This window comes from Rhinopithecus bieti, unplaced genomic scaffold (genome assembly GCF_001698545.2).
Source record: "Rhinopithecus bieti isolate Rb0 unplaced genomic scaffold, ASM169854v2 scaffold_50805, whole genome shotgun sequence".
In the NCBI taxonomy this organism is placed as follows: domain Eukaryota; kingdom Metazoa; phylum Chordata; class Mammalia; order Primates; family Cercopithecidae; genus Rhinopithecus; species Rhinopithecus bieti.
Genome location: NW_016819929.1, coordinates 521611 through 549408, shown reverse-complemented (window position 1 = coordinate 549408; position 27798 = coordinate 521611). Strand labels below are relative to the sequence as shown.

Genomic DNA, 27798 nt, shown 5'->3' with positions numbered 1-27798 from the left:
CCTCATCTGAAAAATTGGGATAATAATAGTGCCTGTCTCAGAAGTAGCTGAGAAGATTAAATGAGATAATACATGTAAAGCACTTGGCATGACACCTGGAGCACATTGTTAATGAACAATAGATATTAATGATGGTAACAATGTTAGCCTTCTTCGATCACCCTCTCCCCCGAATTACTACAGCACTTACAGTTACTGTCACACAGTTTAGTGCTAAATTATTTTATATTGCTTGGCAATGTTTCATATTGTTAGCTCTGTTTTCTCGACTAGACTATAAAGCCCTTGAAGACAGGGATAGAGACTTAATACACCTGCTACTATATTCCTCTGTATCACATAACACTATGCTAACCCCACAGTGGCACTTAATATTTTTATAAAGGTTCACAGAGGAAAAAATGACAGAGGTTTTATAAGAGTGCTTTTTTTAAAAAAAGACAATAAATAATAAACATCAAACCCTCAGAAACACCATTTGCTTTCAACTTCTGAGCTAATGATGTGTCACTGGGTTAGCATGGGGTTTGGCAGTACTCACTGCAGGTTAGTGTTTCTTTTTTTTTTTTTCAGATGACTTTCTGCCAATATCCTGTTTTTGACAGAAATGGAGTACGAAAGCATGAAGGTGTTTAATTTTACTCTGGCATGCAAACAATACGCAATTTGCATATTCATCTGTGATATCATATTTTTACTTCTTAAATGTAAGTGTTCTCTGTGAGCTACCAATATAATATAAATTCCATTTCATTCTAAAGCCAATGGAATCCTCCTGAAATGGTTTGAATTTCTTGTCTGTTGAGTGGGTGGCAACTGGAATCCCAGAATAGCCCCAGGGTGCTAGAAGATTCAAAGCTCTTCAGATGCTAGAACACACCACAAATTTGGCAGGAGTTTCATTGTGTGTGCACTATAGAGTAAACTGACATCTTGTGATTGTTTCTCCTTCCTTTTCACATACCATTGTTATCCTTCCCTGCCTACGTCGGTCACCCTCTTCTCTAATCCTCCTCATGTCCTGGGCTTTCCCCTGCACCTGAGATTTTTCTAATAAGACATCTTTGGACATTCGTAAACCTGCCATTCTATGCCAGTGCAAAACTACCCATATATAGATTGGGATGAGGGAGCTCAGAATGGAACTATGTCTTTCTATGCGACTAGCATTGGTGCTATACACTTTTAGCTAGAGTTTTATTGGTTTAGAAATTATTCCAAAGCCAATGATTGTTTTGTGCCTTTGATGTTACTAAGGAGAAGCTGGAACAGGCTTGGGATATGCAGAAGAGGAGGAAAACCTCTCAAGGAAAGAGTCAATGTTTCTAATCAGAGAAAACAAAAGGCAACATCCTCCAGTTGTGTCCCAGTTTCTCACCTTACATGGGGAAATCATCAAAGGACTGAAAAGAACCCTTTGGGGTGGGGGAAAACAGAGGTCAAAGCAATCCTCGTGACCCAGTTTAAACACTAATTCTCTCACTGGGCATATATCCTTTTTTCCACATATATCCTCTGTACACATAAAACCTCCTCCCCAGACACACATAAGAGATGAACAGCCAGGCACAGCCATCTATGAAATAGATAGACAGATGCATAACATGTGCAGAGAGGCATTATGATGCATGCTCTGGAGAGATTACCATCACAAAGAAAGGCTTGCCCAAATATTTCTCTAGTATCACAACACATCATTCCCATAAAGACACATGCTCACATAATACTGGTTTTCTGTCCTTACCCAGACCATAAGCACAATAATCAGTGACTTGCAAAACATTGCACATGGAGCCATGGGTTGTTAGTTTTGCCCCTGTTTTTCAATACAGCATAATCTCATTAAGAGCATAGACCTCAGGAAAACTGGATGCAAACTCTTAATTTGCCACCTGTGATTTTATACAAATAAGTTACCCCTCTGTGCCTCAGTTACCCCATCTGTAAGATGAGAATGAGAATAATACGTACTTCATTGGGTTATTGGGTGGATTAAATGAGCTAATGTATTTAAAGCTCTTAGGAGTAATTAAGAGCTCTTAGGACTGGCTGAGATAGGGTAAACTTGGATTCAAGATTTGATTTAGGTGAGAGGAGAGGTAGTGGGAATAGACGGAGGCATTGGATTCTCTTTCTGTCTTGAGGTAGTAAATAGCTGATTTCCTGGCTGTATGTATACTTCTAAGTAATCATTCCATCAAAAGACACCATTAATGGTAGCAATGCATTCACTCTTTTTTGAGGAAATCTATATATTTGCAGTCATTGTGGTATTATATTTGTTATTTATAGCCTGTTTTGTATGTGCAAACATTAAGTATACTTTTGAGACTACATCTTTACTGCAAAACTCTTTGTAACTGTTAAGAAAACCTGTGTCTCATGGAGACTACTTTTACCCTGAAACATGGTCACGTACAGCCCTAGAATGACGACCCATCTCAGCAGTCTCAGCAAGAAAATATGGGTCCCAGCGTAAACTCTATGGATGAGGACAGTGTTGATACCTGGAGCTGCCCACACTATTTTCACCCCATGGCACAAAATAATCTGGGCAAGTAAATGCCTAATTGTGGGCATTACTACTTCCTTCTGCCAACTCTAGGCAACTCCCTCTCCTCTGTACCCTATGAAGGGCTGTCCGAATATGGAGAGCAGCTCTGGGCTATTAAAGGTAGGCCAACGGCAGGAGTACGTAAGAGGCTTACCACGGATTCAGGAACGCCAGGCTCCCAAATAGACCATATGTTTTTCTAGAGCTAGAGCTATTTTGTAGAGAAAAACAAAGGGTTTTCTGGAGCTGTCTCCTACCTATCTGAGCACAAATGAATCAGTGGCAAGTAAACCAACAACTTATCCACTAGGTTGCACAGTGCAATGGAAAGAACATGGACTTTGGAGTGAGAGAAATGCAGAACTGCATCCCAGCTTACTTATGTGTGACCTTGAGTAAGGCATCTAATATTTCTGGCCTTCAAGGTCCTCACTTGCAAAATGGGAATATTAACCAGCTGTATCACAGGGTTGTCATAAACACTAAGTGAGATTAGAAATGACGTCTCTAGCACAGCGCCCAGAACAAATTGTTCAAATAAGATTCTCTTCCTCCCAATCCTTGCTTACCATACCACACAGCTGGACTCCTCTTGACAGGCAGAGACAGTAAGGACATCTCAATGGCTGTCTGCCTATCTGCTGTGGTGATGGTTGTTTTGGTTTCAAGTCTGGGTTTTTAAAAAATTTGTTTGGTTTTGGTTGGGTTGATGGCAGGAGAGATTAGAGTAGAAGTGGAACTAGAAACATTTAAAGGTATAGAATAAGCTTGATAGAACCTTAGCTGAATTCTTAGGATTACATTAACTTTCTAAGAGCACATTAGAAATGGGGAATTGGGGTGGATTGTGAAAATAGTGGAGCAAACAAGAGGGGCCAAAATTAAGCAAGTGCTCTGGTCATTTAGTGAGTAACCTGGAATTTGAACACAGAAATGGGAACTAGAGGAGGGATGGGAAATGGGACTGTAAGATAAGCTTCACTTTACCAAAGGAAAAGTGCAAAAGTGGGATGAAAGTGCATTCCTATGTGAACTGTTTCGGCTATGAAGACATGACCACACCTGAAAGCTTACCTGCCATATAGATGTGAGGGAGGAGGGGGAGGAAAACAATATTAATCCTAACTAACTTTATCCTCACACCCTGTCATGTGTTCATACCCTCCAAGTATTTCAACTGCAACATTTAATGTCTTCAAAAATGTTACTTTACTGACATATATGAAGAATTGTCACAAAGTATTTTTTAAAAGGATTGAATGCATTAGGTGTCTGAAAATTATAAAGCACTTTCTTTTCTAGTATAAAATAGGCTATGACCACACACTGGATTGCACAGTTAACTTAGGTTTTCATCTATATTATATGTCAATTGTTATATACTTAATAAGATTGACTGTAATATTCTGAATTAGTCATTACAGTAGTATAAATGAATAGACTGACTGGATCACTGCACTTATTTTCCATTTTTCATGGAAACAACTTTCTCCACCTATAATTCCACAGTGGTTTAAAACTAGGTATTTCATTTTCACAAGACACTGGTAGTTCAAATCTTTCTCAGGAGCTCTTAAGTCTGCTCCCCCTGCTCTTCCATCTCTCACAAAAATATTCACAGAACATTTTTGCTAATAAACATTTTAAATAACAAATACAAAATTATAGAACTCTCTCTTTTTAAAATTACTAGAGGTGAAAGCATGTGACCCTCCCTAAAACTTTCTTTTGGCTTTGCTTAAAGGCAGTAATCAAGAAGAATTTGGGCAGGATAACGGGTAAATTTACTTAAGTATCAACACGAAGAATCTTTTGGATATTCTTGCAGAAGGGCAGTGAATGTTTCCTTACTAAATAAAATGTGTTTAAATTAGTAACTGCAAGCTAGCAGCTTATTGAGCACAATAACCCTTTTCAGTCTATCACATCTGCAGTTACTAGTGGGCTATGTAGAGTCACATGGCTGAGATACCCAATATTTTGCTGCTGCAATTTCGTTACCACTCCCTCTTCCCAAGGAAAGTTCTAGTTGGTATATGTAAAATTTGAAATTGGTTATGAGTATTTGGGAATGATTGTTCTTTCCACTCTCAGAGACAGTGATAAAAAGCTTTGGAAGTCCTGAGGTCAGGGCTAGGAATCTCTGGCAAAATGTGTAGTGCCCAAAATTACTACTACTAGTACTACTGCTACTAACAACTGTTCCTGCTATTACACCTCCTCTTCCTCTTTCTCTTTCTTTCCCTCCTCCTCGTCCTCCTGCTACTATGACTAGTACTACCACCACCACCGTTTATTGAGCTTTGACTATGTATACCAGGCACAGTAGCAGGTACTTTACATGTATTGCCTTTCCCTTCAATGTATTATTAGTCCAAGTTTTATAGATGGTGAAACTGAGGCTCAGAAAAAGTATGTGTTCAAGGCTGCACAGCTAACATGACTTCTGTCTGTCCAACTCCAAAGCTGTCACAGCACACTGCCTCCCAGGACCTACATACCATTTTTAGGAGAGGCAAGTTGTAGAAACTAAGGCTACAGTGTCCTGGGTTGGAGATGAAGCTGGACACCAAGTCAGGAAGGGAAGGGAAACATATGTGGATGAACGCAGTGGATCTAGTGATTCCTATTGTTAACTCACCAGTAGCAGAATAATACACAAACAGAGCATTTATGAGTCTGACTTTTCTGCCCTTCGAAAGGATAATAACTAACACCTTATTTCTTGCTTCACCTTCGTGATCAAACTTCTTGCAACCTGCATTTCTTCTTTTTTTTTTTTTTTTTGAGACAGAGTTTCGCTGTCGTTGCCCAGGCTGGAGTGCAATGGCACAATCTCAGCTCACTGCAACCTCCACCTCTTGGGTTCAAACAATTCTCCTGCCTCAGCCTCCTGAGTATCTGGGATTACATGTGTCTACCACCATGCCTGGCTAACTTTTGTATTTTTGGTAGGGACGAGGTTTCGCCATGTTGGCCAAGGCTGGTCTTGAACTCCAGACCCCAGGTGAGCCACCTGCCTCGGCCTCCCAAAGTGCTGGGACTACAGGCATGAGCCACTGAGCCCAGCCCTGCATTTCCTTATAACTTACTTTCTCCCTGACCTCTTTGAATTTATGTTCCATCTTCATATTTTCATAGAACCTTCTCCCTCAAAGATCACTAATGAAATCTTCTATGCCTCTGCTCCAATTGGCTAATCAAATCTTCCACATTTTGAAGGTCTCTCCTTCCTCTGAGATTTTGATCCTCTGTTTTTGTTGGTTTTCCTCATCTCTTGACTGCTCTTTGTTTCTCCTTTGCTCTCCTTCAGAATTCACATCCCTATCCTATACCCCTTGCTCACTGTAAGTCATCCTCACAATGGGTCCAGGAACCACCAGTGATGAACAAGAGACATCCAAGTGGCGTGTACCTTGGTCTTACAAAAAAAAGTGTAACGGAGTGGTCAAGGGCACAGGCTCCAGAGCTAAAGTGCCTGTATTCAAATCCCCACTCTCTTACCTGCCAGTGGTATGAACTTGGCAAAACACTTAAATATTTCTTTATCTCTGTTTATCTGTAAAGTAGGAGTATTAACAGTGTCTATCTCCCGGAGCTGTTGTGAGAATTAAATGAGTTAACACATATTAAGCGCTCAGCTGGAACAGAGGAAATCCTCAGTGTTACTTATTATTGTAGTCTTTAAGATAATTATGTCTAAACCTTTGATTTTTTTCCACAAATGAACAATTTACTTTTGATATTTAATTTTCAAAATGCACAGCATTCTTCAGTAATCTCCTCAAAAGCACCACAGACTTTCTATTTATTTGGAAAGTCAGTTTGTTATTGTATTGTGAGTGACAGACAATTGGGTTGGAATCTGTCCCAGGCCCTCTTTTCAATCTATACATTCTCCATGGCTTTAAGTGCTACTTAGATGCTAATGACTTCCAAGTATACCCCTTTCCCAGATCTCTCTCTTGACCTCTAAATCCAGGTAGCCAGCTTTCTACTGGACATTTCTTACCTGCCTTTCTGACCCAGAGAACAATAAACCTTGCAGGCCTAAAAAGAACTTTTATATTTCCTAACCTAGTTAAAGGCCATAGACCCATTTGGTCACCTAAACCGGAACCCTGTGGATCATCATAGTATTTCTTCTCCCTCACTCCTTCACCCATTAACTGATCACCAATTAATACTGATTTACCTCCTAGAAATATTTTGAATTTATCCCTTCTTCCCTAATCCTACTGCCACTGTCTCAAGCTGGGCCTTCACCTCTCCTTGGATCAGTAAAAATCTAACTGGTCTCTTTGTCCTCACTTTTTACCCTGAACCCTTGACCTTTGCTCCATACTCCATACTACAGCCATAGCAGTCCTTCTTCAGTGCAGATTTTATTCAGTTATTTACCTGCTTAAAATCCTTCCATGGCTCCCCAGACTTCTCAGGTTAAAGTCTAAACACCTATACATGGCCTACAAGGCTCTTCATTATCTGGGCCCAAGCTACTTACTTCTCCATACTCACCTCTTGCAATCTCATGTCTTACATTATGGCCAAGCCAAACTTCTCATGGTTCCCTGAACATCTCCATGCTGATCACCCTTCTGTATTCTCACATGTGGTCCCCTTCACTCCCTTATCTCATTTTTATTGGCAAAATTCTACTCTTATTTCAAGATAACTCAATTTTTATTTCCATTCTGCAGCCTTTCCTAAGTTTCTCAGGCAGGCCTGAGTGTTTCTTCCTCCATGCAAACTTGCCATCATGCATTTACATTCATTACAGTAATTATCACTTCACATTCTATTTGCCATTTTACCTGTCAGGTTTTCAGCCAATCTGTGTGTTCCTTGAGGGCAGGTGCCATTTCCTACTTATCTGTATATACCCAGTGCTTAAGGCACCATTTTCCCCATAAAATGTGCTCATTTACACCTCCACTAATACCTCTGCTTTCTGTCTCTCCAGAGGGAGTAATTATTTTTTCTCCTTCAACATCTGGCTAAAATGCATTTTTTCCATTAAATTTTCCAATTATACTAATTTCACTGACTGCTCCTTAAAGAGGGCTCCACCAACAAATATATTTGTGCTCTAATGGTTTAGATTCTATTCTTTCTTCTACCTCAACCACCTTAAAATATTTAAGGATTATCTGCTGAAATCATTCATAGCAGTGTTCTTTAAATTTACTTATTTTAAAATATTTATATTTTATGCTTGGAGAAGCAGCCAGACATCTATTACATAGACTCCAAGATTCTTGCTCTTCCCAGACCAAATATCCTTCCAATGAGCAATAGGAGCAGAAAGAAGAGAATACCAAGCCATCTAAAGTTTGAACTCTAAAGAGAAAGACTTCCAAAGTGGATGAAGCTAAGACCTAGTAGCAAGACAGTAAAGCTAAAATTCCCCAAACTAATGTGGAATACCTCTCCCTCTCTTCCAACCAATTCTCCTTTCTTTCTTCTTTTCCCTAAGCTAAAGTAGCTAGGCCATTCTAACTCTTTTAATAAGGGATTGATGAAGAGCCAGAAGAAATCAAACCTGCCCATGGAGCTTCTGGAATGATTAACCTATTGTATCACAGCAGTTCCTGGAGAAAGAAGAAAAAGGTGGCACACAAAATATCCAGGAAAGTGCTTTAATTTACTCAATGCCATAAAAGCTAAGAACAAGACTAAATAAGTAAAATTGAAAGGGCTATACTACATTCATTTGTATTTTCTGCACTGCATGCTGCCTCTATAAATACTCTTTCTCACTACATACTGTGTTTTCCCTAACTAGACTGAAAGTTCCTGGGGTCATCAACCACATATATTTCTTTTGTAGCCCCCAAATTGCCCACCACACTGAGTACACAGTGTATGCTCAATAAATGCTGTTGACCAACTGATTACTAAGTATTTAACTATATTTGCCCCTCACTATGTTTTAGAATGCCTATTATTCACAGAACCATGGAGTATTGGAAGCGAAGAGGAAGTATTCATCTGTTGGTATACATTTTCCCTTGGCTATGCATCATACAGAGGTTTCCTTTGAAAATGTAAACAAAGGATGCCTGATGAGCCAGGACGAAGAACTATATATAGAGATCAAGTGGCTATAGTAGCAAGGTCAAAGCATGCCCTTCCTTAATTAGATTAAAGGGAGTCTTGGAGCCGCCTCTGCCTCCTTCCCATGTTCTCCAGCCCCAACAGAAAACATTTTCCAACTACCCATCTACTGAATTCTGAAACCTTCAGCAGCAATTACAACAAGCTACATTACCATAGAAGTCAGCTAACAAATCTGTAGTGATCTTAATCTCTGTTTCTGCTATAATAGGAAGACTCCAGCTTTGTTTACTTTCTAAGGAGAATAGAGAACAGGGAGAAAGAACCACGATAGGGAGGCAGTTATTTATGGCCCCTTTAGGAAAAGTCAATCTGTGACAAAGACATTTGCAGACAATAAAGAAGGGGAACAGGTTTGACAGGAAAATACCCTATTCCAGTTTTCTCAGAAGTGCCTTAGCTGGTATCCTCTGCCCCCACCCAACGTGAAATGCCTGGTATACACTGTGAATATAGCCATTCCCTATAGATGAATCTGGATTACATAAAATGAAAAAATTCCAAATCACCCATCAGTGTCTGACTTTCATGACTGAAGTATTCTACTATACATTTCATTTTATACAGTATTTATAAGCATTTATGAAGTCTCAAGTCCCTTCATTAACTAGATTTCTAATCCTGAGGCTTGTCTTGAAGGCTTTTGGAGACACAGGCTCTGTGTTGAATGAGGATAATAAGTAACCTGGATTCGCGTATTATTAAGAGGAAGTTGGTCACGCCGGGTGGCTCACGACTGTAATCCCAGCACTTTGGGAGGCCAAGGCGGGTGGATTGCCTGAGCTCAGGGGTTCGAGACCTGCCTGGGCAACACAGTGAAACCCCGTCTCTACTAAAATACAAAAAATTAGCTGGGCATGTTGGCGTGTGCTTGTAATCCCAGCTACTCGGGAGGCTGAGATGGGAGAATCAATTGAACCTAGGAGGTGGAGGTTGCAGTGAGCCGAGATTGTGCCACCGCACTCTAGCCTGGGCGACAGAGTGAGACTCCACCTCAAAAAAAAAAAGGAAGTTAAGGGCACATCCCTAACTTTTCAGAATGGATAATGTCATAGAAGACAGAAATGGCCTTCCATAAGCCATCCTGTAGGGTCCCTGTCATCAAAGACAGAATCCTAAACACAACAGACTATGAAGTTAAATCCCAAAATACATTCTCATTCTCAACAATATCTCACTATTCTTTCCCCGTTCTCAATTAATGTTTATATTCAATTGTCTGTATTTCTTGCACATATATATCTACATCAGGGTGGATTCTTGTAGCATGTAAGCCCTCAGAGGGTAGATACTGTGCCTATGCTGGTTTCTTTATACCTGGTACAATGCCAGGCATAAAAAAAGATTAGTAAAAGTTGACCTTTTGTGTACCTAGGGCCGACAGTGGCCTACATGATGGGATTTAGCAAGCATCCATAAAAGAACACTTCTTGAATTTCACTGTACGGGCTACTCTTTCCCCTTACTCTATTTGCATGTGGCAGCGCTAGTGTCACCTCATTAAGACTCAGGCAAGAATACTAACTTCAGGAAGGAACTGTTAAAACACTGCTTGTTACCTAAAAATCCAAAGTGGGTCCTTCCCTATTAACACAATGATGGATCGTTTTATGAGACTTGTCACTTAAAAAAAGAGTAGGGCCCTGAACATAAAGGTTTGATTGGCAGGATGGGCTGGGAAAGGTTGGAACAGGCTATGTTTGGGTGAGGCTGGCCAGGTTGATAAGTTCTTCAGAGTGGAAAGATGAGTCCTTAGAGAGGTCCTAAAGTGAATGAGCTATAAAAATAAACTGCTTACTTTGCTATTTTCACTACAACTTGTTCTGTACTTAATAGTCTTTTTGATGAGAACAAGGAAGGTGATTATAATTTCTAACCACGTTTTATTCACTATTAGCTTTTACTCTACATTCAATCATGCAAATTCTAAATCAAGGGATCTCTTATGTTGTCTCCTGCTTACAATACTCCCTTGTCCCTTTGCCAGTGTGGATGTCTTATACTGTAATCTAACAGCATAATGAGAAACTTTGACAGAGTGGAACATTAGAGGGATTCTGATCAGCTGAAAGCCACTTTGAAATACTTTATATTTTGTTTCTCCCCTCTTGGAAAGAATAAGCCAGGAGAGAAAAAGAACAGAATAAAGAAAGTAACCATTCACAGCATCATGACCTGTGATATCTAGAAAGAAGTCAAAGGTCATGTCATCATTCAACTCCTCATTTTATAGGTAAGAACACTGAAACTGAGAAGCTAAATGACTTACATTCACACCATCAGTTCATGGAAGAGCCAAGTCTAAAACACAATTTTCCAAATCACACTCTAGTGTTCTTTCTTTTCATTCCTTATGCTTCTTCCCTAATCCCCAACTTCATTTTACAGTCTCACATCTGAGTTTAACCAGTACTGTATGGACTCTACATACAGCACCACTCTCTTCCACAAATGGAGTGCCCAGGAGGGATTAAATTTCTATGGTACGCTCATCATACAAGTACACTCTACTTGAACAAACTGAATACTTTAAGAGATCCAAATGATTAGGGGTCAGAAGGTTACTCATATAATAAGAGGATTCTTTGCCTTACAAGAAGATTCTCCACAGTCTCTTAAATAGGAATCTATAGACTGGATTAAGAGATGAGATCTTAATAAAATTGAAACAAAATAAACTTGAATTGTTACATTTATCTGTCATACAAGTAAGATTAGAACCAGACTATCAGGCTCTAAATGGAATTAGAAACATTTTTATCCAACCACTGCCCATGAGGAATCCTAAAATATTTTACCCAACCCTGTTTACACTTGAAGCCCTACCATCAGCTCTTCAACAAAATCAACACAAAACCAAATGGTATGAGTTTCACACTCTTGAGAAAGAGAAATAACATCTTTATTTTATTATGTCCATTTAAGAAGAGGTCAGCTGTCCTTCTAAGCTCTGCTCTAAGATTTGATGTAGATGACAATTGATTAAAACCTCACACTTGTACAGCACTTTACAATTTACAACTTTAAGATAGATATGATTTGTTGATGACAAGAATAAGTGGAAAGGTAATGAGTGAGGACCAGGTGGGGTGCATGGTATAGATAGGACCATGGGAAGGGGATGAAGAGGGGGAGAGGCTAGAAAGAGGAGAAGCAGTCCTGATAATATTGTTACAGAAACAATATTGTGCTGAATTAACCTCACTTTACCCCAAGGACTCAGGATTCCCAACTTCCCTATGACACCCCAGTAATCTCTTTAAGGAGTGATAATGTCCAGTTTGATGATGGATGAAGCACACTTCATGTCTGATTTTCATACTGCCTGCTGTTTGGAAAGGAGAATAGGTTGCCCCTTGAACTATTATCCCCCCACCATCCATCACCACCATCTGTCTGTTCTTTTTAAACCATAGGTTTCTGACACATTTTTTGGAACAAGCATCCTAAAGGAATGAGACTTTCTAGAACTGCTATTCAGTCCTTCATTCCAAATGACTGGGCTACACTCTGACAAAACTAAAGTCCTCCCAAAGGGTCACCCATTTCAGGTCCTCTGAAAAATCACAAATGTTTCTGTTACATACCTCAACCTGCTGGCAGATCTGTATTAGTTTGGCCATTTGATTTTCTAGTTCACTGTTGCGCTTAACCAGGTTGGTGAGGTTCATCTCCAGAGTTTGCTGTCATCGCAGAGAGTATGAATCCAGAGGGAAACAGAGAAGAGGGGAAAAAAGAACCATGAGCTTTAGAACCAACGTCATGTGAAAATCAGTTAGTCAGTAGACAAATGTTTCAAAGATTCATTTAGCATCTGCCATGAGCCAAGCACTAATCTAGGTACAAGTTAATAATGCTGCACATTTGCTCATTATTGGGGAAAATATGACATTCATGACTTTGTGGATGTGGGAATTTATTGACATTAAAGAAACCTTATATTTTCGATAATATCTTTAACTTTTCAAAGTATTTCATAGGCAATATCTCATTTTGCCCTCGTAGTAATTCCACAGCATATGAAGAACAGATATTATTATCCCTTTTCCAGATGAGTAGACTAAGAAAACTATTACACGTGTTCCTCAACTTATGATGCAGTTACGTCCCAGAGAGGGCATTTTCAACTTAAGAAATTTTCAACTTATGATAGGCTTATCCAGGTGTAACCCCAACGTAAGTCAAGAAGCATACTGAATGCATATCACTTTCACACCACTGTCAAACTGAAAAATCATAAGTTGAACTATGGTTAAGTCAGGGACCGTCTGTAATTATTGAATGGTTGCCAGACACTATGCCAGGCAATTTCATATATACTACTTAAAAACCATAACAATCCCACAAAGTAGAAGATGCCAGTATTTTACAAACGGGAGTAGCAAGCTTCAAAGTGGAGTTAAAGTATTTTGCACAGTCATATTACTAGCATGTGCAAAACTAGGACTGGAACCCGTGTATCCAGCCCTCAGTCACAGTTTTGCCACAGTATTCCCTGATTTTTTTGTGTTTTTGCTTATAATATTTTATATTTATCAGTAGGGCCCTTCAGGAAAAAAAAAGAGTATTTTGAGTGTGGAATTCATCAAAATCTAGCATTGTATCTCACAGCTTTCCTTTTTTGGCACCAAGGCTTCACCCACAAGAGAGGCAGGGCTTCAAAATGCAAAGCCTGACTGTATCAAGAGAGGACATCAGCCAGGCACAGTGGGTCATGCCTGTAATCCCAGCACTTTGGGAGGCCGAGGTGGGCAGATCGCTTGAGCCCAGGGGTTCAAGACCAGCTTGGGTAACATAACAAAACCCCATCTCAACAAAAAATGCAAAATTTAGCTGGGTGTGGTGGCGTGCACCTACAGTTCCAGTGACTCAGGAGGCTAAGGTGGGAGGATCACTTGACCCCAGGAGGCGGAGGTTGCAGTGAGCCAGGGGTCACACCACTGCACTCCAGCCTGGGTGAAAGAGCGAGACCCTATCTCAATAAATACATAATAAATAAATAAATAAACAAATATTTTAAAAAGAGAGGATATCCATTGCTTATCATCGTTTACTGGTACATAGATTCTTTCAGGTACATATTAGGAGTACTTTGTAGATCTGTTGAATATAACGTTGTTACAACAGTAGTCGGAATTCTAGCATGTTTTCAGTTGAGCAAGCGACTGTTTCCCATTCCTTATGTGAAAAACAGAGTATCATTTCACTCTAGATTAATCATGAGCTTTTTTATTTCTCCCCAATCCGAAGTCTTTCAGCCCTGGTAGCTGCTTTTCCTCTAAGACTAACCCCAGTATCTACTTCTCTCTCACCCACTATCCCAATACCCCATAAAGTCTGTTCCAAATGTAATACCCCAACTTATTGGCCCTCATTCTGCTAGCATACCTTCCCTCAGTCATGTTAAGTGCTACACTGCTATCTCCATGGTTCCTATGTTTTGTAGTTCAAAGTTCATGCTTTTGAAAAAGTGGATGGGGGGATGTGGGGGAGAGAGGGAACATGAAGGAAAAGAAGGGATCTGTGTACTTGGCCCCTTTCCTATCTGCTAAGTACCTGTAGCTCTTTAATATCTTTGGCACTGTTCCCATGAATAGATGGATATATTCACATAGATGCTTGTGTTTGCAGGCTGGGTAGTGTGATTTCACATTTTCTCAAACTGTATTATGAGGACCAGCTGAACCCTTGCTTCCCTTCCTGCCAGGTCTCTCTTGGCTTCCTTGGCTTTATTCCCACGGAAGTAATTTTCACCATTTATTCTATTTTCTTGTATTGGGGCACAGTGTCTCCCCTGACCTCCTTTAATCCCACTACCATCTCAATCTTTGGTCTTCTTGGCAAAGAAAAGGGGAAGGAAGAAGAAAACAGGAAGCAATCATTGATTTGGACATGATCTCTAAGCTAAATTGATGTCAGAGGAATAAAAGAAGTGGCAGTTCAGAAATTTAATACAAAAATGTATTGAACACCTACTCTATTCAAGGTACAGTGACTTCACAGATAAAGAGGAAGTAAAATTAAGATGAGCCTTGAAGGACGAACAGAATTTTAATAGACAGAGATGCATGGGAGCAGGATGTTCCAGGAACAAGGAATGTAATGAGCAAAAGTACGAAGAAATAAGGCCGTGAGCAGTGGGTGGCTCATACCTGTAATCCCAGCACTTTGGGAGGCCGAGGTGGGTGGATCACCTGAGGTCAGGAGTTTGAGACCAGCCTGGCCAACATGGTGAAACCTTATCTCTACCAAAAATACAAAATTAGCCAGGCATGGCGGTGGACACATGTAATCTCAGCTACTCGGGAGGCTGAGGCAGAGAATCACTTGAACCCCGGAGGCAGAGGTTGCAGTGAACCAAGATCACGCTATTGCACTTCAACCTGGGCAAAAAGAGCAAAATTCTGTCTCAAAAAAATAATAAATAAATAAAAAGTATAAAGAAATAAAATATATGGCATATTCAGGGAATAGTAGTTTCGTTTGGCTAGAACAGAGGGTAGAAAGAGAGTAGTGGGGGACTTAGCTGGAAATGGAGACCAAAGTCTTGTTATAAAGGTCTTAAGTGCCTAGATTAAGAGTTTGTAGTTTTGTTTATTTGTTTGTTGTTGTTGTTGTTGTTGTTTGCACTGAGGACTTACCAAAAGCTGTTGAGCAAGGTAATGGCATAATCAGGGCTGCATTTAGGAGAGTAACCTAGAAGCAATATGTGGGACAGACTGAAATAGGAAAGCCCGGGGCAGGAGGGGGAAGAGGGACACTGGTTAGAAGAAGGCTGCAATATTCAAGGCCGTAGGGTAATGCAAGTCTGGGCCAAACTGAGCATAATTGAAAGAAATGTGTTTCAAGAAAGGATTTGTCACTGTCAAATATGCAGAGAATGCAAGAAATATGAGGATTGATAAAAGGCAGCCGGATTTGGTAATTAGAGGTCACAGAAGACCTTTTGAAAAGGTGTTTCAGTAGGGCTTTGGAAGGAATTGTGAAATCCTGAGGTTAGAGTATGGTGTGGTGACAAATTAGAGACTGCAAGTCTAGACTCCTCTTCAAAAGTTTGGCCATAAGGTGAATATAATAACTCTGTAGTGTGATGAAAGGGTCTAGCTTGAGTTAGACAGTGGGAATTGGTAGTGAACCCAGTTGATGATTTTCTCTAGCAGTGGCCCAAATTCCTATCAATGGGAATTCCACATATCCCAAATGAATATATTGATATATTCAGCAAATATAATGTAGATCGATGAATGCCAAGCAAATGCAATATTAGAAATTTGTGTTTCCAACTGTAATGCATTTCCATTCAAACATAGGATGATTCCATGAGGGTAATGTTTTTAACAAATACCTCAACCTGTTGCAACACTGGTCATGAAACTGAGATCTCATAAATAATTCACAGTACAGAGCAGGACTAAAATCCCTGCTATGTGTTCCTCTTTTGTGGCCCAGAACTGAGACTCGCAGCTTCTATGAAGCCACTGAAAACAAAAATTATGGCTGAACACATAATTTGGGGTCTGGTTAGACTATGCGCCTTGAGTTACCATCACAAAATTATGGCAAATGGTTAGTTTGCTTTGCCCCCCTAGCAATTTGCAGAATGCCAGCACTTGTTAACAACACAGAGCTAGAACTGACAAGATGACTCTAATTTCAACCTTACTTCATTAATATGAAAATGCTTTGAAAAATAAATCTTTGGCTAATGAAAACACCATCTGTTGATGGCTTTTTGCCACTGTTTTCTTACAATATGAGACATAATTTGAGAAAAACATCGAACATTTACTTACTCATTTCCTATTCATTTACAAGGAATTAAAGCCTCCTCTCAAATTGGAATTTATTCTCAATAATGAACATATGCAAAGGGAAGCAGAGAATTGAAGCGATTATGCAATCTAAGGAAGTCACTCTTTCCTTATCATGCCTAGCACTGACGAATCATTTAGAACAAAAAATTCTGGGCCACTCTAGGTTTGAATAATTTGATTGATTTGGCCAAATAATTATCTTGTCTGTACTCTGGTTGAGTAAACAAAGAGGGTGTGTGTGTGTGTGTGTGTATGTGTGTGTCTAAAATCTCTTTATATAAAAGTAAACATGTCTCTTCGTTGTTGTTCAGTTTTGAAATATTGGTTTGTTTTGCTCTGCTCTTGTGCAATGTAGTTAAGGACTGGGCCAGGTTCTTTATTTCAAGCCCAGTTAGTGCAATTTTCTCAGGACAGTTGAACCGTGACAGCAAGAGAGTCAAAGTGGCAGGGCAGATCGGAATGGAGATATCTGCTGGTAAGAAACAGGACAGGAGGTTGGCAGCCAGGGGGCAGGATGAAGCTCCCATTTCCTGCTGCAAGAGGTTACCCCTGGGTCTTTGTGTGCTTCCCTTTTGTGGGTGTTACAGGAGCCATTTTAGTTTATGAAACTGTGAGACCTTCTTCACCTCCAGATGACTACATCATGCTAGCTCACACAAAATTGTAAATGTGTCTAAACAGCCAAAGTAAGGGAAAGATTTGGCTGATTTGCATAACAGATTTTAAAAGGCCTCAGTTAGCTAAATTGGCAGTCTACACTGATTCCATTTTTACCCAAGTTTTACTTCATTTGTGTTGTATGGATTAGGCCTCTTTGTGCTCTCTTATTCCCTTCCCAAAGAGGAAAATGTTTTGCCATCTGAGAAAGCTGGGCACAGGCTATTCTTCTTCCAGACAGCATCCCATTAACAGAAATGGTTTCTTCAACTCTCTCAAATAATTGCTGGTTTTGTTTTTTTTTTCCACTTCTCTAGACACAGATTATTTCAGGTAACTTTCTCATTGGCTCCCTCAAGAAATCTAGCCATACATCAAAACACCACCTCTTTATTAAAGCGAGGTAGATTATCCCATTATGGCACAAACTGGACCATGATCTCCCTTTGTCATACTCCATGAAGGCATATGTATTCACACATATATGAGCACACCTACACACATCAACCTGACACAATAAGTACTGAAGCCTAAAAGGCGGTGTAATCTGTATTAGTTCTATTGAAACATATCATTTCCATTGAAACATGGCACTGTCATAGAACGTCTGTATTCTCTCTTGTTATCTAAAAGGTACAAGGGAAATATTATCTAAACCTAGAGAAGACCCTGACTGCTTTTATGTGGGAATTGAAACTTGGAGTGAGCATAGGAAGGGGAGAAGTGAAATAGGGCAGAAAGGCCAATTCACCCCAAACCTGAGTCTTCCTGATTGACAGAAGACAACTTCATCTTTAAAAATAATCTGAGCCAGTGGCCCCATTACTATTCTTTGACATGCTCTTTTTTGACATCCTGTCTATACACCGACATTTTCAGCTCTTCCAAAAGCCAGAAGCCAGAATCTTCACATGCTTTTAGGGTCACAGTCTGCTTTCTTTTTTTAACTGCTTGTCTTAAAATACTTACTTTGCTTTTGCTTCAGTCTGTCACTTTATATATCAATTACATATGGCCTCCCAACAACAGAACACGCCATCTGGTTCACAAACTGAAGCCCACACCCTTATGCCAAAATTTATTCTTCCCCCAAACATTTATTTGCTGTTGTATAGATACAGGCTATGTCTCAGAATGAGATGGTGATATACTGGATATATATCACATAGGTCTACTCTACTTAAGGTTTGTTACAGAATAACCTGACCCCCAAGCCAGGTGAAAGACTTGCCATCTTTTCAAAAGGCTCTGTGATCGTCCAGCCAAGATCCACACCTCCCCCATTCCCCTTATCAGAAATGCTACCCAAACCTTCCCATATTCTTTTCTTTCCCCCATCTTCAGGTCCATAGCATGATTACATCTCTAGCTCAAATTCATACATTATTATTTGGACATTCTAAAAGCAAACCTGTACTAAAAACTTAAATCTAGTGTTTATTTTGATAACACTCAGACTAGTGAGCCAGAGTCAACTCTACTTTCCTGGAGGACTCAGGGTTGTATTCCCCTTACACTATTCCTCTTCACTTCCTGCCTCTCATACACATCCCCCTCTTTCTCTTTCAACTGCTACTCCTTCATGCCTAATTTCTAGACCATGAGTGCTCTGCAAGGCTCAATCCTTGACCCTTGCTCAGCTCACTACTGCGTGGCTCTATCACCATGCTGAGGATTCCCAAATCTATTTCTCCAGACCTAATCTTTCGGCCACTGGGAAAGCCTAAATTTTAACCCCTTCTAGGACACTTACCCTTTCAGTTCTGAGAGATCCCCATACTCTCTGTCCTCCAAATGTTTCAACAAACTCTTTTCTCCTGACTAGGGCACTCCCCTTCTCTGCCCCAACTCCTGTCCCCTAACAGGGCGTTCAAAAACTCACCCAAATTCTATCTTGCTATTCCTCCTAAGCTCTGTAACAGCCCCTGTTCTTCCACTGTCATTGCACTTATCTTATCACACCATCTCGTAACTGTGTCCTTAATTATCTGCCTCCCCACACTAACCTGAGAGCTCCATCAGGGCTGAGACTGTGCTTTCTTAATCACTGTAACCCTAACACCTATCCTGGTGCCTGCCATCTAATGGATGTTCAAGAAATGTTTGATGAATGAATGATTGTTAAATGATCCACAATCACATCAAACTCAAATCTAAAGTCAGAGCATCCCAAAAAAACTGCCATCCCTTCCTAATTTCATTTTTGTCCTCCTCAATACCACCATCCTTCAAGACATCTCCACCTCAAAAGTCCTTTTTAATTCATTCTCTTCATTGTGCATAATCACCATAGTCATTCACCAAGTTTGGTCAATTTTTTCTGCATGGACTATCTCCAGTTTGGCCCTTCTTCTCCGACAAATTCACTCATGATTCCCTGTTTTTGAGCTCAATGATATCCTTTCCCTGACCCCTCCACTGTGCTTCAGAGCATCTCGTGCAAACCTCTGTCATGGCACCTACCATACTGAATTGGAATTTCCCACTTGTCTATCTCCCCTACTAAGCTCAAAGTCGCTTTAGAACTGGGATTGTGCCTTATTTCCTGTGTCCCAGCTCCTACCACAGTGGCCAAAGTGTTTAGTAAACAAAATGAATGTTCATTAATTGTTTGTTAAATGAATGAATGAATCCCTAGCCTAAATCCCTGATGCTACGGTTTAAGTTATTGTCAGTTCTAGCTTCGTGTGAGACAAAGAATAAGGTATTACCTCATTATATCAACCTTTCATGAACTTGAAGGCCACTGTCACATTTTTAAACCTCACTTCTTTGGGTTCAGTAACTCTTGTTTCCTTAATCTTTCCTCACCTATATTATATTTCTGTAATATGCTTCTTTGCCCAATAATAACAGACAGGATTTCTATCCACCCAAGAACAATCTCTGTGTCAACATTTTGCAAATTGTTCTCCAACAGATGATTGTCAGCTCCTTTCAAGTATTGGTGAAGAGAAAACTTGAGTCAAAATAAATAACAGAAAAACAGAAACATAAGAGTACAGATAATAGGAGTATCTACTTGCTAAACTTGCTCTCAAACCAAAGAAACAATGGAAAACATCTTCCAACACAGGGTCCTGTTAATAATAAATGAGTTAAGAGACAGAGAAATCAATATAAGTCTTGCAGAGAAAAGAATAGGGGTTCAAATGAGTCTTAGTGCACAGTTTGAGTAGAGATGAAATGTATTTTATCGTCATATACACATGAAACATGTACAGATTTATACATATTGTATGTGATGGGGAGCAAGTCTGAAACAGTTAAGAGACCACAGAGAAGGCAGATCTACAAGTAAGAATGATTTTATGAGCATGAGTTGAAGGCTGGCTTAGCTGTGAAACCTGTCAGATACTGTCCCCAACCCCATACAAACATGTTCACCACCATCACCACCAGACCTTAGAGAGCATACATCTGGTCTCAAATGTTTCATTCTTCTTATATTTAGCTACTGTGATTTAGTACCTGACTGAGAGTGAGAAACAACATTTTTCTTATCCCTCACCTATAGTAACCCACCCTGGCCTCCATTGAAAATTTTTCTTATCATGCGTATGTTTGATCTGGCTCATTTATTAGATTGCTCCTTAGCCTCAGGATGGGTTCTGCTGAGGCTCTAACTCTCCCTAGGGTGACAACAGAAAGTTTACCTTACACTCATGGCCCTCTCCTACCCAACTTATCAGAAGATTTACACACTTTCACATCTTCACATACAATGATACACATTTTATAGATATACTTTCATACACAGACACAGAGTCATTCTCAGCCACATATTTATGCAAGACTATATATACTCATATACAGCGATGCATACATGTGTATGCAAATATACTCTCAACCGAGTCTCTCAAAAATATATTTCACTTTCTTTCCCTTATATTTATACTTATACTGGTTGAGATATAGTCATATGCCCATTAGTACATTAGTTGAGAGGGTATCTGTCTTGGCAGACAGTAGTGAGTGTCAAGTGGGTGAGTAGATAAATGACTAGGAGAAGGTGGTGACTGAGTGAGAATGGGTGGGTAGATGACATAGTGACTGAGTAGGAAGAAGGACAAGTAATCAACTGTGATAAGAGTCTAGAATATTATATTTTCCAACCTTTTAACTCTCATTGTGGCTTTCCTTTGAACATCCTCCAAGTCCCATATCTCCCTTCTCTTTGTCTGGCAATCATTAGCTTTCTCTGTCCCAGTCTTGCTGAGAGAGAGAGAGAGAGAGAGAGAGTGTGTGTGTGTGTTTTACTTTCCCATGATAAAAGGCTTACTCCAGTGCCAGGTAATATTTTATAACAAGATCCCTGATATGTAAATGTAACTGCATTTAAGAATTATTTGTAGTAATGAATTTGTGGAAATGTAATGAGAAAAAGGAAAGGTGCTTGTTTATTCCTTTCAGGAAATTCCTCTATTCCCCCTGGTTTTCATCAGCTATATTTTTGGCAGGCTGTGGGTATGGAAATGTGAAGACATCACTCTCAAAGAGAACTATAATAATCACATCTGATTTATACAGATGTCACCATAGTGTTAGGCAGTTGGAAAATCCAGTGATCAAAATGAATAGGCACTTAAAATTAAGGACATGCCATACTTTTGATAGCACTCTGGTTTTGAACATTGTCAGTAGTTCACAGGAGATCTTTTTTCAGATTTTCAGGGTATATATAATGGCAAGACAGATTTATATCTTCTAAGATGAGATCCAAAGCAAGCTATAGACACCGGTATATTTCCTGCAAATCCATTATGAAAACTGAATTCATTTGGATTTCTTGATCAAATACTATGTGTACTAGAAGCTAAGGAGAATACTAAAGAAATAAAAGACATTATTTCTGACCTAAAGGAAATTATGACATAGCTGTGATGTTTTGGAGTGGTCTTATGGGGTTTGAATTATTCATTAAAGAATACATAGGATTTGTAAACAGGCCAAGAGAAGAACACTAGTGACAGTTAAGAATCAGAAAAGAGAATGGCATGTTTTGCAGACAGTTAGGAGACTCGCCTGGGTAGGTGAAGGTAGCATGTTTTAGAGGAGTAGAGGGGAAAATACATGAGCAGCACAAGAAAAAAGTTTTACAGGACTTATAATATTGAGTTGAAGTCTGTCAGCAATAGACAGTCACTGAAATTTGACTTCTTTTATGAAGCCAAAATTTATTAAAACAATAACAACAATCTTTTATAAGGATAGAAACTCATGTGATAATGAAAATTCTAAAATGTGAAGCCGTTTTATAGAAACACCCCATATATCATGAACTAAGGTATATATTGGGACTAGTGAGTGAAAAGTGAGAGGTGATGGAGAAAATAATTACTCTGATAGGACTTACTACTCTAATAACGGTCGTGAATAAAAATATTCTTTAAAATTAAATAATTAATGGAACTACTGGTAGCCTGCTGAAAGACATGTGTCCTGCATCTCAACCCTATTGGTAGACTGGACAACTAAATAAGATCATGAAACTAAACTAAGTACCCCAAGCCCTCTAATCCAGTTTGAGTACATGTTAAAAAGACAGGCTAGTTTCTGGTTATTCTGACTTTTCATCTATAACATAATGGTTTGTTTATTCTTTATTGAACAAATAAATATTAGAAGCCACTAATCCTAATCAGGGAGTTTTGTATATAAAAGTAGTTACAAATATCAACAGTGAAGTTCTAGAACCAAAAGTAAAAATAAACACTGTATCAGCTACTGACTAGAAAACCAACCTCCTAGATACAGAGGAAGAATGATAGTATGGGGAAGAATGATAGAGTATAACTGTCATTCTTCCTTTTCTCCTACAGGACTCCTGTGCTTTTCTCAGGGCCAGGGCCAGGGCGAGGGGAATATACTCAGGCAGACTCTCCCATAGCTCCTGCCAGCCAACTTTCTCCCTTTCTCCTTGGGGAAGAATCAAGCAGACTAAGGTGGTAATCCTAAATGATTTTCCAATCTAAAATTAACCCAAAGAAGTGAGTATATGTGACACTAAAAGTCAGACTTCGTCTCTGCTTAACATGGAGAATTAATATTGTTTTACACTTGGCACCAAACCAAAGTGACCCCACCACCCCTACAACACACACACACAAGCAGTACCTCTCTCACCCTCCCCAAAGTCCAAGATGTTTCAGACAACATAACGAACCACACGGTTGGGAATGATTCATATGTTTCCACTCTCCATCCAAAATGAGCAAAATAGTTTCCACTTAATTTATAATCAGAATTTTCTGCACATTTTCTAAAATATTAAAGGGGAACTATTCAAAATCTGGCTTTCTTTCTCCAAAAATTACTGATTAGTCACAGACTAAAATGTATTTTCATAAAATATGTCCATGTTCCATCCATCCCTGGAGATGAGGGCTATAGCTTCATGATGCCAAATATCTAATCAATCATCCAATGTTTTCATGTTTTCGGATATTTTCAAATAGCTAGTTTTCTGTAATACAAGCTTACACTAGCCAGTCTTTTTGTTATCTCAACAGTGCATATGGGCACAGATTTTTCTGTTTGGAATATTTCTCAAGGCCAATGACTTATTATAGTCCCAACACCTGCAAATATTTGGCAGAGATAGTTCTGTCCTCTTCACATCCCCCACTCTTCCTATAACCCCGCTCCTATCTTTTGCCATTATGCAGCTGTAAGTTTATACAATCTGTCCCTTCCTTGATGTCATTAATCATTTATCTATGACCATGAAATGTACAGTTGCAGGAGCATAAAGTTAAGTTTCAAATCACATTTCATGGGGAAAACTTAGATCCAAAACAAAGTGGCAGCCGGCTACAGTACAAAGGATAGTTAACTCAATCTAGAGGCTGAGTTCCAGTTCTAGCTTTCCCATTACTAATCATTTCTTTGATTTTGACCAAGTCACTTTATCTATCAAGGTCTGTTTATACAACTTTAAAGTATAGTGCTTCGACTAGACCAAGTCAAAGGCCTAACATCTTATGAGTCTAAGAACTGAAGTCAACAAGATTATTCCCCTCTGCAGCCTTGATATGAATGAGAGTATAACCTTGAGTGAAATTTAAAAAATTGAATTTTGTACACATTTATATGTATCAGATATAAATAATAATCAAAAGAGGCACAAACCATAGTCACTGTGACTACTCTCAATATTATTCGCAGCACATTACAGGACAAATATATCCTATTCTGAGTACTGCTACTCTCACCAACATTATACTTTTTACAGAAGTTACAGTAATTCATCCACAGCATGGCAGGAGGAAAATTTCCATTCCCTTCTTACCCTCCTTTTATCCTAACTGGGTCTTTCTTCTAGCTTGGCTTATGCACTCAGGTCCTATTTGGAGTGGTAATTTTACTATCCGTTTAAACNAGCTCCCTTCTTAAGAGAAATTATACCACATAGCAGACAAGCAATGGGAACAAAACAATTTGCTGGATTATCAGTGTAAGGTAGGAGGGCTTTTTAAAATGGGCGCTTAGACTTGTACATAAATATTATATGACACAACAACTTCAGAAAACTCTGTCCACTGAACACACATAAATGACTAGGAACTTGTAAGGCAGGAACTATAAACAAGTGCTTCAGTTTGTAGCCCATAATAGTGAGCACTGTCACAAAATTTGATAGTGGATTAAATATTTATTGCCTTCAGTTTAAATTGTTAGTTCAGACATTTAATTATCCCTCCTGATTTCACGGTGTACTGAAATTTCTTCAGTTCTTTGTTTTATTTTGTTTTGTTTTTAAAGACAGGCTTAGAACTAGCCCCGTGTTAAACACTTAATGGCAATTTGTAATGGCCAATGCCAAACTTTTGTTTCTTTAGTGCATTGAGTACACAAACACAAACATACGCTAACGTCCTCCACAAAAATCTCTCACCTACCTAGATACACTCAGACACCTCCACCCACCCACACCTACACAGAGACACACCCTGCCTTCCCATTACCATATACCCACATATGCAAATCGGCACATATGCTAATTGTAGTACACCTACACAAGTACTCACATACTTAAAAGAAGAGGTGGAAAGATCATAGCAAAGATATATAATAAGCAATAATGTCACTGACAGAGGAGAGAGGGTGCTGTTTCCCTGGATGAACTACTGGTGTTGCAGGCCATGAGCTGACTCCCCAAAAGTTAACCAGAAGTGTATGAATGCAAGCATGTTTATGCAACAGATGAGATAGGCTCCAGGGAGAGGTTGCAGGTGGGCAGGTTACTCCTCATGAAAACAACTTAAAGTTAATTCACTAGTCATATAGGAAAAGTTACCCATTTTATTAGAGAACTTGCTAACTGCATAACTCTATTATGAGACAAAGTTGTATAAGAGATGTTCCCCAGATCCCTTACCTTAAGTTTCTCAAATCGATCATTCAGGGATGCGACCTGATGGTCTCGGTGACGACCCACCAGTTTGCATAAGGCACAGATCAATTGGTCATCAGATACACAGTACATGTTCACTTTCTCATTCTCGTGGTCCAGGCAGGTGATCCCTCGAAGATGTGTGTCTGGCACTGGTTCCACCAGGCGATGGCTGGTGAAAGGTTTCTTGTTCGGGTGCGTGGCCCGCAGGCAACGGTCACAGTAGGAGACCTCACAGGTGATGCATGTTTTTACTGCATCCCTTGGCGGGTCCTGCTCACAGAATTGGCAAGCAATTCGCTCACTAGACATGGCGGTGCTGGGCCTGTAAGTCCTTTCCCGGCGGCTCTCACTAGGGGAATTGGGCCCACTGACTGAAGCCTTCTGGAAGCGATCAATAATGTTCTGCAGAGTCACATTCCTCTTGAGGCCATCCAGGCCCCGGTGGTTCAGCGAGATAACATACCTGCAGGTAGGACACTGGAAAGCAGTAATGGGTTCAATGGATTCACCAGAGCTGCAGCTTGAGACCAAAATGCGATGGGCACAGCTGAAGCAGAGGCTGTGAGCACAAGGGAGCAGAAGGGGGTCTTCAAACAACTCTAGGCAGATTGGACAGGTCAATTCAGACTCCAGTGTTTCCATCTTTAGTGAAAATAATCCTCCTGAGGCATTAAGAACCACGGAGGCTGGGCTTTCACCTGCAAGGAATACAAAGCAAGAGTCATTAAGCATTTCCAAAGGAAAATGGATATAAAATAATTATACACTAACCAATGGGCGCGTTTACTTGCTGGATTCCCCAGGGATGCTTAAGCAATAGAAAAGCAATTTGGGAATTAATCAGGAAGACTTTCCCCCCTTCAAACCTTGTTTTAGACAAATGCCTATGTTTATTTTCATGCACAAAGAGATAAAACTAAATGGCTACCTCTGAATCCTGATAGACTGATTAACATTACCATTCCAGCTTACAATATTTGAATGGATCATTCTCTAACATATTCTCCCCTGACATTTCTTTTCCCAGACTAAGATGAGGCTGAGACCCTGCAAAATTCCCAATCTCTATTCTCCAGTATTGTTCTCTATTTCACTTCAACGTAAACTGTAGGCCTGCTTCTATGTGACATCCAGTGTAAGGAAAACAATGCCATATTTTAAAGTAACTCTGTACTTCCTGAAATGATTCCATTCTGAGAGTCTGCATAAAAAAGAGAAAGCTTTAGAAAATGTAGCTCTTGGTGCAGGATAATAAATTTTCCTCAGAGTGTGAACTTAAATTACTTCTTATTATCACACATGGAAATTTCTGTTCCTAGGAATGGGAATTCCTAGTAAACTGAGTTAGTTGAGACAAAAGATGATAGTTTCCACTTTCATCTTCTTCCCTCACCTTCAGAAACCCCTTCATTTCATCAAACTGAATGGGGAATGGTTTCAAACTTTTCAACTTACTCAGTAATCATTGCTGATCAATAATAAAGTCATATTGCCTTGTGGCTTCAGTTTGGTTTTATTAATAAACACCTGCTGAACTAGCACAAGCGTGCTATGAAGATCACCTCCCATTTGTCTTTTCATACTTTCTAAAACATAACGGGATGCAAATCAATATCTAGATAGAAATTAGCAAAGTGCCAGAAATTTTCAGATCTGGTAACCTTCAATTAAGTGAGCATCACGGAGTAAAAAAGGTCACCCGGCCGGGAACGGTGGCTCACACCTGTAATCCCAGCACTTTGGGAGCCTAAGGCGGGTGGATTATGAGGTCAGGAGGTCCAGACCATCTTGGCCAATATGGCAAAACCCCCTCTCTACTAAAAATACAAAAATTAGCTGGGCATGGTGGCGCTTGTCTGTAGTCCCAGCTACTCGGGAGGCTGAGGCAGAAGAATCGCTTGAACCCGGGAGGCGGAGGTTACAGTGAGCTGAGATCATGCCACTGCACTCTAGCCTGGGTGACAGAGCAAGACTGCATCAGAAAAAAAAAAAAAAAAAGCCACCCAACTGACAAGAAACCAACCTCTTGGTAAATCTATCTATTTTTCCACAGGAATTTCTCAACACACAGGTACCTAATTCTTAATTGCCTTGAGTCTTCCATTAATTAAAATACACACACATGAATATTCTAAGTTGGCTTTAACTAAGGAAAAATATAAAACATATCTTAATGACTGAAAATGTTAATCCTATGTACAGGAAAGGAAAAGGGCTTTGTTGTTGTTGTTGTTGTTGTTTTTAGACAAAATGTCCCT

General features: G+C 39.6%; 1 protein-coding gene across 1 annotated transcript in view; it reads right to left on the bottom strand.

Annotated features, from left to right (window-relative positions):
* Positions 1–27798, bottom strand: part of MID2 (midline 2) — a 104735-nt gene that overhangs the window by 62700 nt on the left and 14237 nt on the right. Inside the window, exons 2-3 of the mRNA XM_017859351.1 lie at positions 25523–26238; positions 12259–12354 (exon numbers count right to left, since the gene is read on the bottom strand). Coding sequence (XP_017714840.1) covers positions 12259–12354; positions 25523–26238 — 812 coding nt within the window. The remainder of the gene's footprint in view (positions 1–12258; positions 12355–25522; positions 26239–27798) is intronic.